Genomic DNA, 12,141 nt, shown 5'->3' with positions numbered 1-12,141 from the left:
CCCGGCCTGGCGTGGGCTGCCTGTGCCCCACTGCTCTCCCCTGCCCGTGGGCTGTTCTGGGGCAGCTCCGTGTCTCCTTGTGCAGCCGGGGCACCAGTGAGCAGCGCAGGGCGATCTCCGTCCGGAGCCAGCCCTGGGCACCCTGGCGCCGGCTTTGCTGTATTCCCAGCTGCCTGGCCGCTGTGGCCCCTCCTGTCGGCGCCAGCAGCTCTCCCCACCCGGCTCGGCGTGACGGCTCCCCTCTGCTCTGCTCCCCAGGGATGGGTTTCCACAAGGAGCTGCACCGCCTCGAGGCCAAGGAGGGGCTGAAGGGCAGGAAGTTGCAGAAGGCCCTGGAGAGCTTCGCCTGGAACGTCACGGTGCTGAAGGTAACGCCGGGGCCTGGCCCAGGGCGCTGCCTGATGGGGACGGGGGATTCCCTCAAGATTTTCGGCTGCAATGGTTTTCTCTTGACTTAGTTTCCCGAGGACCAGTGGGACCGAGAGCCGGGATCCCTGGTCCCACCTCTGCCACTGGACTCCCTTAGGCCCATCCCCTCCCGGGGTCTGTTTCCCCACCTGTGCCTGGGACAGGTGAGGGCTGAGACCGGCCTGACGGGGTGAAGCTCTAGGCCCTGCTCCCGGGGGCGGTGGGAAGCCAGACGGCACCGCACGAGGGAATTTCCTCTGCCACTCGGAGCGCTGGGCCATGACGCCCAAGAGAGGGATGCCCACGCTGAGCGTTCGCATCGCCTCCCTACGTAGCAAACCCGGCCAGATTCACATGCCCACAGGACGGGCGTTATCCCTGCTCTCCTGGGGGAAACTGAGGCACGGGGGAGGGAATTCCTTAAGGCCACACTGAGAGTCAGTGGCGGATCCAGGAATGGAACCCAGGACTCCCGCTCCCCTCTTGCGTTGCCAGCACTGGCAATGGCCCTGTGCATCCTGCCGGGATGGTGTGTGTCTCCCCCATGCCCATTGATCTTGGGACCTGGGGCAGATTCTCGGCCTGCCCTGACCTTCCAGGCCACCAGCTCCCAGCCCAGACTTGCCCTGGGCCTGCTGGGTGCTGGGTCACGTGGCAGTGCTGAGACGCCCAGGGATCGGGGCCAGCGGGGCTGGGTACAGTCAAGGCTGCGGACAAAGGGGTGTGCTAGTGGCCGGGGCTGGTTCCCTCAGCCTGGCTGTTTTGTCCTGGTGTCAGCAGCCTGCCAGCTCCATGCCCCCGGCCCAGCAGCCTCCACTCCTTAGGAGCCCTTCCCAGCTGCTCCAGCACCCACAGGGCTGAGTCACCCATTCAGCACGCCATCGGGCTGAATCCCAGCCCTGTGTGAGGAGTGGGGCTACAGCCCCCCAAGGGCTGGCCTGTGTCACGGAGTCCCTGGGCGATGCTCTGGAACTGCTCCCCATGAAGCCAGGCAGGACTCTGGGGAAGTCTCCTCTCCGGGAGCAGCCTGTCTGCAGGGGACACAGCTCCCCCGGCTTCCACCTTCCTGGGCCTGACCTCGGAGCATTCAGCCTCCTCTGCCCCTCCGTGCGCTTCCCATAGCGAGTCCGCCCAGGCGGGGTCCTGGGGAAGCCAGAGGGTCCTGCACCCCAACTTCGCAGTCAGACGTGACTCTCAGCCAGCCAGTAAAACAGAAGGTTTATTAGATGACAGGAACATGGTCTAACACAGAGCTTGTAGGTGCAGAGAACGGGACCCCTCAGCTGGGTCCATTTTGGGGGACAGTGAGCCAGACAACCACGTCTGCACTTCACTCCATGTCCCAGCCAGCCCCAAACTGAAACTCCCTCCAGTCCCTCCTCCTCTGGGCTTTGTTCCTTTCCCGGGCCAGGAGGTCACCTGATTCCTTTGTTCTCCAACCCTTTAGCTCTCACCTCCCAGGGGGGAAGGGCCCAGGCCATCAGTTGCCAGGAAACAGGGTGTCGGCCATTCTCTGTGTCCAGACTCCTGCACACACCGGCCCTCTAGGGCTCTGCAATGATCATACACCCTTACCCCACCACTTAGATACTTAAGAACTGACTAGGGGAAACTGAGGCACCCCCACAATATTCAGAGGAAACATTAAGAACAGGCCCACTTCGTCACACCCAGCAAGGGAGCTAGACACCGGGGCTTTTCCACAGGGTCCCCCTGGTTCAAATCTCCAGCCTGCTCAAAGGCAGTGAGGTGGCATCCACATCCCCCCCTCCCCCCCAACCAGGGGCAGCAATTTAGTCTCGAGGTTCCCTGCGGAACTGGCCCCCCGGGGTCTATCCCCACTCACCCCGGGGAGGTCCCCTAGGCCTCTCCACTCCCCCACCGCCAGTTCATGCTGCTGCTGCTTCTGCAGCTCTTTCTCGGGCTCTCGCTGTCTCTCACAGTCCTCTTGCTCTCTCGGACTCAGCTCCAATCCCGTCCGTCTCGATCCCCCGATCGGGAACCCGATCGTGAAGACCCCTGTCTGGTCGGGGACAGGAGTCTTGGGGATGCCTGGCTACCACTACAGCTGCTCCCAGATCCTGCTATAGTCCCATTTGGGGTCAGGAGTCTGTTCCTTAGAGCGGTCATCCTCCTCCGCTGCACGATTAACTCTGCTTTGGTGAACTTTCCAACGCTCAACCCTCTCTTTTTGCACAGGGTTACAATGTCCTTCTTAAGGAGATGGTGATAGGCCATCACTCCGCTCCTCCCAAGTTGTTGTGGACTCACAGGCCCGTGTGTTCTCAGCTCCCCACGGTTTCCAGGGAGAACCCCTAGTGTGTCAGCCCTTCTCGAGGTCACCCCCTCTTTGCCAGGGTCGAGCTGCAGACTCCTCCGCCCCTTGGACTGCTCACTGCAATCCCCCGGGGAACCCTGTTACTGCAAAAGTCCTTCTCTCTCCCAGGGCCAAGCCGCAGGCTCCTCTGCCCCTGGGACTGCTCACCACAGTCCCCAGGGGGACCCCATTACTGCACAGTCCTTCTCACTGGTCACACACTCCCAGGAGTTAACCGCCCCCCGAAACCGCTCCTCTCTGAGCCTTCAGCACGCCTGGTCCTCATCAATCCCCCTTCGTTTTACTGCTCCCCAGTCACTTACGGCAGGAAGCACCATCCACGGGGTGCAGTACATCCCACCGCTGCCACCAGTTGTCACGGAGTCCCTGGGCGATGGTCTGGAACTGCTCCCTATGAAGCCAGGCAGGACTCTGGGGAAGTCTCCTTTCTGGGAGCAGCCTGTCTGCAGGACACACAGCTCACCCAGCTTCCACCTTCCTGGGTCTGACCTCGGAGCATTCAGCATCCTCTGCCCCTCCGTGCGCCTCCCACAGTGAATCCGCTCAGGCAGGGGCCTGGGGAAGCCAGAGGGTCCTGCCCTCCAACTCCGCAGTCAGACGTGACTCTCAGCCAGCCAGTAACACAGAAGGTTTATTAGATGACAGGAACATGGTCTAACACAGAGCTTGTAGGTGCAGAGAACAGGACCCCTCAGCTGGGTCCATTTTGTGGGGGCAGTGAGCCAGACAACCACATCTGCACTTCACTCCATGTCCCAGCCAGCCTCAAACTGAAACTCCCTCCAGACCCTCCTGCTCTGGGCTTTGTCCCTTTCCCGGGCCAGGAGGTCACCTGATTCCTTTGTTCTCCAACCCTTTAACTCTCACCTTGCAGTGGGGAAGGGCCCAGGCCATCAGTGGCCAGGAAACAGGGTGTCGGCCATTCTCTGTGTCCAGACCCCTGCACACACCTGCCCTCTAGGGCTCTGCAATGATCATGCACCCTTATCCCCCCACCTAGATACTTAAGAACTGCATAGGGGAAACTGAGGCACCCCACACGATTCAGAGGAAACATTAAGAACAGTCCCACTTCGTCACACAAGGATCCCCTGAGCTGTTCTTGGCGGGTGAGGCGAACCCCGGCATCCTGGCCTCCCCCGCAGGCTTGGCTGCCACAGTTTGGCTCACATGGTCCCTGCTGGCCTGTGCAGGGGGGTGCCATGGGGCCCACACAGGTGAGGACAGCTCTGTGCCCCCTGAACTGGGCTCTGCTCTGCCTGGGCCTGGACCAGGGCCCCATTGTTCTGGGCGTGGGGCAGGCCGTGGGGAGACCCGGGCCCTGCTCGCGTGGGTCCGTCAGAGGCAGGTTGGATCAAGGTGCTGTACAGTGATCCCGTGCTGCCATCTAGGGGCTGTGTGGGGCACAGGCCATCTTGGGGAGCGAGCATCCCTCGGAGCTGGGCAATGGCTAAGGGGGCCCTAAGGTGCTGAGCTGGGGAGAGTAGAGGGCAGTGCCACGCGGGCGTAGGGGTCAGAACTGGGGGGCTGCTGCACCCCCTGGCTTGACGTGGTTTCCATCATGTGCAGGGTTGAGCTTGGTTCAATGGCTCTCAGCCCCCCGCCCCCCCTCGCTGTACCAAGTGTTCCCGTGCCCCTGGCTCACGGCTGGGACGCTGGAGGGGCCACGTCTGCGGCGAGTGTGGTGCCCACGGCTGCCCGCAGAGAGGAGAACAGCCCACTGCTGCCGCCAGCGAAGGGAGCTGCTCCCCTGGCTCGGACGCTGTGCGCCCAGGGTCGCGGGTTCGGCCCCAGCTCACGGCGGGGGGTTCCCAGCACTGTGCCGACGGCCGGGCTCTGTGTCCTGGCTGGTTCTTGGGGCTCCCCGTCCCTGCCCGGACAGGGGCTCTGTGGGGACAGGCGCACGTCGGGCTGGTCTGGTGCCGCTGCCCGGAGCCGCTTCCCCCCACGACACCCCACCGCCGCTGGGCGTGTAAACGCTGCCTCCTGCTGGCCGCTGCCTGCCCAGGGAGCCAGCTGGGGCTTGGCCGCGGGAGGCGCAGAGTGGACTCCAGGTGGCACCAGGGCAGTAGCCCATAGGGGCTAGTGAGCAGCGAAGGGGGCCGGGTGTGGCTGGTGCCATGTATGTGCCGGGTTGGGCAGGTGACCCCCAGCCCCAGGCTCTGCTGGCGCCGGATAGCAGGGCCCCCCCACGTGCCATGTAAACGCACCTTGACCCGGAGCGATGGGGGGCGGGGGGACGGTGTCGCCGTGATCCCTTAAGGACCATGTCCTGCCAGCTGTAGGGTGTGTCCGCTCCTCTCAGGGCCCATGGGAACTGAGCTTGCTGGGCCCGCAGCAGGATTGGGCCTGCATAGGTAGATCTCTGCATTTATCGTCCGCTCTCGGTGCCACTTGTGGGGTGGAGCCTTGTCCCACCGGGGGGCTGGGCTGAGATCCCCCTGCCCCCCGTTCACCCCACAGAGGCCACGGGTGGGTGGGATTCCAGCCTGTGCTGACCCGAATGCCTGGAGCTGGCCGTGAGGTGGGTGTGAAAGGGGGGACTTGCTGTCGCGTGGCTGACCCGTGAGCCGAGGCGTCAGGGACTCAGCTGGGGGCGAGGGTCTGTGCAGGAGGTCAGACGAGAGGATCACGCGGCTCCCTTCTAGCCCCCGAAGCCCCGGGCAGGGCTGAGGCGGGGGGACGCAGCTCGTCTCATGGGAGGTGGGGTTGTGCTTTAGGGGGCAGTGGCTCTGCCTGGAGAGGGGAGCTGGCTCGGCTGGGTTAGGGTCTCTGCGTGTCGTACGTCGGGCCCCCCCTCCCCGCAGCCCAGGGGCCAGCACCCGCTGGCAGGGGGGAGCCCCTGCCCCTTGCTCTCCAGCTGCTGCAGGAGCCGTGTGCCCCTGGGTCCAGGCTGCTCCCCCAGAGCATGGAGACCTCGAAGGAGCCAGGCCCCATGGGTGGGGGGTGCCCATTGGGTGCTGTACTGATGGGGTCCCACACGCCCCCTGACCTGTGGCCTTTCCCCGCTGCAGGGCCAGGCAGATCTCCTGAAGCAGGCCAAGGCGGAAGCTCTGGACAACCTGTGGCAGATCCACAACGCGGGGCAGTCCTGTGGCATCGGCAGGAATGGCTCTGCCTCCCCCGACCTCGCCCAGGCCCGGACCCCGCTGGAGCCCATCTCCGAGACAGAAGGAGGCAGCGACACTGGGTCCTGCTGACCGCGGGGCAGGGCATGGGGGCCAGGACTGAGCCCGGGCCCCCAGCGCTCCTGCCACAGACCCAGGATTGTACGGGCAGCGACCCCACCCCAGAGCTCCCAGGCCTTTGACCGTGCGTGTGGAAGACAGGAGCCCGGCTGTCGGCGGGGTGGGGGCTGCCCGGGCCGTCCCAGGGCGATCCAGACAAGTTGATTCGGGTGGGGGCAGAGTTAGCACTCACACCAACTGCCCACGTGACGGTACCCCCGCCGGCTGCAGCTGGGCCGCCCTCCCCCCACCAGTGCAGCTGCAGCCGGGGGGTACCGTCACGTGGGCAGTCGGTGTTCGCCCCACGATGGAACCCCCCTTTGGAGGGCATCGGCTGCGTCTGCACTGCGGGGTTATGCCAGCGCGTTACAGAGCGTCACCGGACCCCCTGGGCACCCAGCCTGCGGACGTGGGGGTCTCAGAGGGGGGCTCTCTGGGCACCGAGTGGGGCTCACGCCTGCTCCGTCTCGCCACCGGCCTGCCAAACCCCCGCCGCCCCCGAGGGTCCCGGCTCAGGGCTGGGCTCTTTGCCTGCTCTGGGCTCAGCCTTGAGCCTCCGTCCTTGGCCCAAAGCCGCTGAGCTGCCGTGGGGCTGGGAGCGGCCATGAAGGTTCCTGCTTTTCCCAGCCCCCCGCCCTCCTCTGGCCCATCTGCCGTAGAGAACATTCCTGGACAGGGCTCAGGGGCCAGGCAGCTGACAACCGTGCCCTGGCTCATGGGCTGCCTCCCCAGCCCCACCTGGGGGTCAGGGCCCAGGGCTGAGCTGGTGAGCACAGCCTGGAGCAGGGGCCTGGCTGTGGGGCTGGGCAGAGAACTGCCCCAGGGGGTCAGGTGCGATTACAAGGGTTCCTGCTGCGGTGAATCGGGCGGCAGGGTGGAGACCCAGAGCAATAGGGGGCTGCTCGGCCCAGTGGGAGCCCGAGAAACCAGCTCTGAGCCGGTCGGGGTCTCCAGACAGGCAGCAGAAGCTGGGAGCAGCCCCCCCGGGGGTTCAGAGCAGGGTCAGAGCTGCAGTGTTATAAAGAGCAAACCCCAAGCTGGTGCCACGGCTGCTGTTTCTGTCTGTGGGGCTGTGAGGCAGGGAGGGCCAGAGGCAGGGTGGGGTCAGCCATGTGTGGGTCTGGGGGAGCTCAGCTCCAATGGGTCACAGGGCAGCCAGGAGCCATGCTGGGCCCGGCATGGGGCAGGCCTGGGGCACAGGCTGTACGTGCCCCCCGCCCCCCAGGATTGCAGTGGCCCCAGCCCGAGGGGTTTTCCTGCTGCAGGGGGGACACTTGCTGCTTGCATGGTGACCGCGATGTCCTGAAGGGGCCCAGGAAGGAGGCAGCGGCTGGGTCAGGACACCAGGCCCAGGGAAGGAGCAGCTGGAAGTGCAGCCGTTAGCTGCTGTGACTCTGGGCCGGCCTGGACTCCCGGCCCCGCTCTCCGGCCAGGTCAGAGTAGCCGCAGGGCCAGGTCGTCCCCACCCCCCGCCCCAGTCATTTGCACAGTCATCTCCTGCCCTTGGTGCCCTGGGGCTGAGACCCTGTCCTCCCAGCCTCTCCCCAGTTCCCACAGGGCTGATGGGGTGGCTCTGGGTCATTGACCCACAGGGGATGTCTCTGCCCCCTGCCCAATCCTCTGCAGGGCACGGTCCATCAGGGCTCATTTCTCACCATGCCAGCCTCAAGCTAGGGCCCCTGTGTGCTGCACGGACAGCCGTGCCCCCCCATGCAGACACACCCCACCACTGCGACAGCCCCATCTTAGCCGGACACCTCCAGCCAAAGCCCCCTGCAGCCCCACCTGAGGGGGCCAGCTCAGGGCTAGTGGAAGCAGGTGTGTCCCTGCAGGTGCGTCCCGCCTTGGTCTTCCTGATGTTAGCTGGTGCCAGGCCAGGGGAGGGCCTGGCCCCACCAAGGACATTGCTTCCACCAGCGCTGGGTGGCTCCTGTGGGCCCATGTGGCCTGGGATGCTGTCGATAGCCGGGGCCCAGCTGGCCTGAGGGGTGGGATGGAGGTCACCCCCCCCAGCCCTGCAAAGCAGCTGGGCCAGCTCCCTGGGGAGGGTGCCTGGCAGTGCGTGAAAACAGGACGTTTTGCCGCTGAGCTGTGGCCATGGGGCCGTTCTGCAAGCGGTGGGTGCAGAGGGGGCCTCATGTCCCCCTAGTGCCCCTCCTGGCTGAGGCAGGAAATGCGGGGAGCCCCCACCCTGCCATGGCCTGTCTGGATGCAGCGGGGACTCCTGGAGCAGGGGGGATAGAGGGTTTGCCCTGTGCCATGGGACTGAGCAGCCTGTCCCTGGGGGCACCCCAAGCGCGATCCAGCTTGCAGCGAGGTGCCCATGGCTGGGCACAGATGCCGGCCTGGGGGTTGCCATGCGGTGGTTCTTGTGCTGAGGTGTGGCTGTCCAAATCCAGCTGGGGGAGTCTGATGGACCCCAGACGTCCTCTCCCAGGCCACGGGGCCTGACCCACAGGCAGGGTGAGGACTGACAGGACCCCAGGGCTGAGCAGGGGCCTCCTTTGGGGCTGGAAATGCGGGGGTGGGCAGTGGTGCTGGCAATGGCTTGGAGAAGTAATAAGCCAAATCTGGGGTTTCCATCACCAGCGCCCCCATGACAACGCATATTCCAGTGTCCCCCCGCGGTCTCCGCCTGCCGGGCCTGGCGCTCCGGGGGCTCGGAGGTGCACCGTGCCACGGACATGTGCGGCCACGCCAGCGCCTCTGACTCGTCAGGGACGGACGCGGCTCGGCTGCCGGGCGCCCTTTGTTGGGGCAAGGTAATTAGCCTAATGGGGCCCCGTCCCCCCCTCCCCTCCCTGCCGCTGACCTTCCGGCAGCTTTGTGCCGGGCAGGCTGGCGGATTCCTTAGGAAGTTACCGGCTCATTAGCACCGGGCTACACGGCCTGTCTCCATCCAGCACGACCACCAGCCACTCGGCTCCGGCCGCCGCATAATGGGGAGCCACAAATGAGGGAACGGGCCTCTCCCGTCTCCAAGCAACGGGGAACAATGGGGAACAATGGGTGCGTGTCTCCCAGAGCCTGGCCTGTCCTGCAGCCCAGGCCCCACAGCTGCCAGGGGCTATTTTTGGCAGCACCAGTGTGTGGGGGCTGGGGAGAGCAGGGAATGAGCTGTGGGGCAGCCCGGCCCTATAAAACCCTGGACTGCCAGGGAGAGCAGCTCAGGGCATCGCTGCGCCTCACCGGGCCATGCCATAGCTGCGCTCAGGCCCTCGCAGACACCTCGGACCCATGGAGATGCCCAACGGCAAGGTACGGCGCCAGGGCCTGGCCCCCAGGGCTGGGCCGGGCAGAGAGCAGCCGTCGTGCAGGGAGGGCTCGCCCCAGGAAGGGCACGGTTGGGGAAGGGGCAGGCGTGCAGTGCAAGGGGGAGCACGGTGACCAGGGGGTGGCGCGATGGGGGCCTTGAACCCGGGAGGTTCACACTTCCCTGCCGCATTCGCTGGGGAAACCCTGCGAGCCGCAGCTCCAAGGGCTGGCATGTCTCCACGGCTCCCCGCCCCATGCGCCCCCCCGGTGGGCAGCTCTGGGGAGGAGCCCAGCCCGTCCTGCCCTCGGGGGACGCAGGCCGGGGTGCAAATGGTATCTGCTGTGTCCGTTCCCAGTGTCTCTCCTGATCCCAGAGGGGTCCCAGAACCCCCCGGGATGCCTCCTCCCCTGCCACACGAGCCCTGGAGCCGGCCTGCTGGGCCACGTAGGACGTTGGGGAGGCAAAGACCTGCTTGGGCAAGCTGAGGTGAAACCACCTCCTAGGGCTACACGCTGGGCCTGGGTCTGCCCGCCTGGCGCCTGTGGCCCAAGCCACCCTGGCCTTTCAGCTGTGGCCTTGCATCCACTGTGTGAACTGCTCCCCACTCAGCCCCACGGTGCGATGCACGTGCGTTGCACGGGGACACTGTGACCTCGCTGAGCGCTGGGTGTTGCAGAACCGAGCCCCACTCAGCGTTAAAGGGAGCCCCGGCAGCTGTTCTATTTAACCCCTTCCCCACCCTGCCCAGAGCCTGCAGCGGCTGGAGCCTGACCCCGCCGGCCATGCACGAAATGGGGTGAGCTTCCCACCTGCACCAGTCTCTGCCTCACCCCGGAGGGCTCCCCAGGGGCAGCTTGGTCTCCATGACGCACCCTCTGCCAGCCAGGGGGCCAATTAGTGCTAATTGCAGCCGCCACGGCTGCTTCTCCCACATGGAAAGGGGCGGGGGCTGTAGTGTTGCCATGGGTGAGGGGCAGGGGACAGTGCGTGTCTGGTCTCTTTGTCTTGGATTTTGGAGCAGGTTGCTAGGGCCTGTGCAAAGGGCATATGACAGGCAGGACTCCTGGGTTCAAGTCCTGGCTTTGGGAGGGCAGTGGGGGCTAGTGGTTAGGGGCAGGGGCTCAGGACTCCTGGGTTCAAGTCCTGGCTTTGGGAGGGCAGTGGGGGCTAGTGGTTAGGGGCAGGGGCTCAGGACTCCTGGGTTCAAGTCCTGGCTTTGGGAGGGCAGTGGGGGCTAGTGGTTAGGGGCAGGGGTTCAGGACTCCTGGGTTCAAGTCCTGCCATGGGAGGATCATGCAGCCCAGCTAGTGCAGCTGAGAAGCCTGGGGGATGGCTGTGGGAGAGTGGGGCACGCTGGGTCTTTTAGGGGAAGCGTTTGTTGAGGGTTCACAGTGGGGCAGGGGAGCAAGGTGGCGCCCACGGGGGTTTGCTGGGAGAGGGTGTGGATGGGCCTGCGAGGTGTGGGGGTGGGCTGGGACAGCTTGTTGGGGGCCCCCCACAGGCTGGGACAAGCTGGTCGCTGGGCACCAACCAACCTGTCTCTAGTGGGTCAGGGGCAGGGTTCCCGGAGCTGGGCAGCCCTGTACTGCAGGGCATCTTGCTGGGGCTCTCAGAGCCACGATGCCAGGCTAGATGGGCCCCTGGGCTGAGCTCACCTGGTGGCTCCTTTTGTGGGGGAACCAGCTTCTTTGCAGCTTTGGCTCTGAGATCTGCAGAGGGGGGCTGGGGTGTCTCTGGGTTTACCCCCATCAGTGCCAGCCTGTCCCTGCGCTAATGCCTGCCTCTTGCACCTGCAGCTCCACAGGCCCTCCTGCCTCCTGCTCCTGGCACTGCTCTGCTCGCTGGCTGCGGCCCGGCAGAGTGTGCCCGTCTGCTGCCGCCAGAAGACCTGCCCATGCCGCGTCTACGACCTGCTGCACGGCCCGGGCAAGCACGCCGCCGGCATCCTCACCATGGGCAAGCGGAAGAGCGGCTCGCGGGCCTTCCAGAGCCAGCTCTACGACCTGCTGCACGGCCCGGGCAAGCACGCCGCCGGCATCCTCACCATGGGCAAGAGGAAGAGCGGCTCGCGGGCCTTCCAGAGCCAGCTCTATGACCTGCTGCACGGCCCGGGCAAGCACGCCGCCGGCATCCTCACCATGGGCAAGCGGGCAGAGCTGGAGCCAGAGCAGCCAGCCCCGGCCTGCCGGGCCGCCTCCCCCGGCCCCAACACCCTGCTGCCTCCCGCCACGTGTGCCACCAAGTCTGACCCCACCAACACCAGGGAGTGCCTGGGCCAGCTGGGCAAGGACTCGGCCAAGGGCCAGTGCGGGGGGGCTGCAAGGAGCTTTTCCTGAAGTGGCCGGGGGAGCCGCAGCCCGGGGGGGGTGGGGGAGGAACCGCGGCGACTCTTTTAATGACTGCGGGCACCACGGGCCGTTTACAAATAAACCCAGCCTGATGCTCCCAGCTGTCTGCCTGGCATGTTGTCTCCCAGGAACACCGCGGCTAGGGGGGAGAGATGGGGTGCCCGGGGGTCCGGCCAGAGGCTCCAGCAGCCAGCTGCCTTTATGTGGGTGTGAGGGGCCTGGTGGCCCTGGGCTGGAGCAGAAGGGAGGAGGTGCTGGGACCACGCTGAGTGGGGTGAGGAACACGGCAGCTCCCCCGGCCGCCTTCCCTGCCCGGGGAGCCTGTGGCTAAGGGGAGGGTCTCTCGAGAAAGAGCGAAGGAGCCTAGGAGCAGGTTTGCCAACGACCTGTGCACCTGGGAACTGCCCCCTTGGCCCGCAGGCCGAACGCTGGGCAAGGCCAGGCCGGCCTGGGAGCGGGTGAGCTGGCTGCACGGGCCTGGCTGGGACGGCTTAGGCCTGAGCCCAGAGGAGCACCCGGGGGGCTGTTCTCCCGCTAGCTGGCAGCAGGGGGTGTGGCTGGGGG

At 65.8% G+C, this 12,141-nt stretch overlaps 2 protein-coding genes across 4 annotated transcripts in view; both read left to right on the top strand.

The window, feature by feature from the left end:
- The window catches only part of LOC311513744 (inactive phospholipase C-like protein 2), a 28,513-nt gene extending 21,499 nt beyond the window's left edge, over positions 1-7,014 (top strand). Inside the window, exons 5-6 of the mRNA XM_084615797.1 lie at positions 259-368; positions 5,761-7,014. Coding sequence (XP_084471923.1) covers positions 259-368; positions 5,761-5,946 — 296 coding nt within the window. The 3' untranslated portion in view covers positions 5,947-7,014. The remainder of the gene's footprint in view (positions 1-258; positions 369-5,760) is intronic.
- A 146-nt stretch (positions 7,015-7,160) lies between these two features.
- On the top strand, positions 7,161-11,615 carry HCRT (hypocretin neuropeptide precursor). Of its 3 annotated transcripts, none has more exons than XM_084615835.1 (2): positions 7,161-8,735; positions 11,026-11,615. In XM_084615835.1, exons 1-2 carry the CDS (start codon positions 8,658-8,660, stop codon positions 11,563-11,565), a joined length of 618 nt encoding a protein of 205 aa, XP_084471961.1. In that variant the 5' UTR covers positions 7,161-8,657; the 3' UTR covers positions 11,566-11,615. The 3 variants fall into 3 exon arrangements, 2 of the variants coding, with proteins under 2 accessions (XP_084471961.1, XP_084471962.1); XR_014709778.1 differs by lacking the exon at positions 7,161-8,735 and adding an exon at positions 8,743-10,283 and having other exon boundaries at positions 11,026-11,163; XM_084615836.1 differs by lacking the exon at positions 7,161-8,735 and adding an exon at positions 8,743-9,231 and having other exon boundaries at positions 11,026-11,613.
- The last annotated feature ends 526 nt before the right edge of the window (positions 11,616-12,141 follow it).

The sequence above is a fragment of the Lepidochelys olivacea genome (genome assembly GCF_965140295.1).
Source record: "Lepidochelys olivacea isolate rLepOli2 genome assembly, chromosome: 27".
In the NCBI taxonomy this organism is placed as follows: domain Eukaryota; kingdom Metazoa; phylum Chordata; order Testudines; family Cheloniidae; genus Lepidochelys; species Lepidochelys olivacea.
This window is presented reverse-complemented; position numbering and strand designations above follow the sequence as displayed.

Bases quoted from the DNA above. Each gene is read 5' to 3' on its own strand.
- HCRT (XM_084615835.1), top strand. From the start codon at position 8,658: ATGTGCGGCCACGCCAGCGCCTCTGACTCGTCAGGGACGGACGCGGCT. The intron at 8,736-11,025 runs GTAATTAGCCTA...TTGCACCTGCAG, and splicing joins GCGCCCTTTGTTGGGGCAAG to CTCCACAGGCCCTCCTGCCT.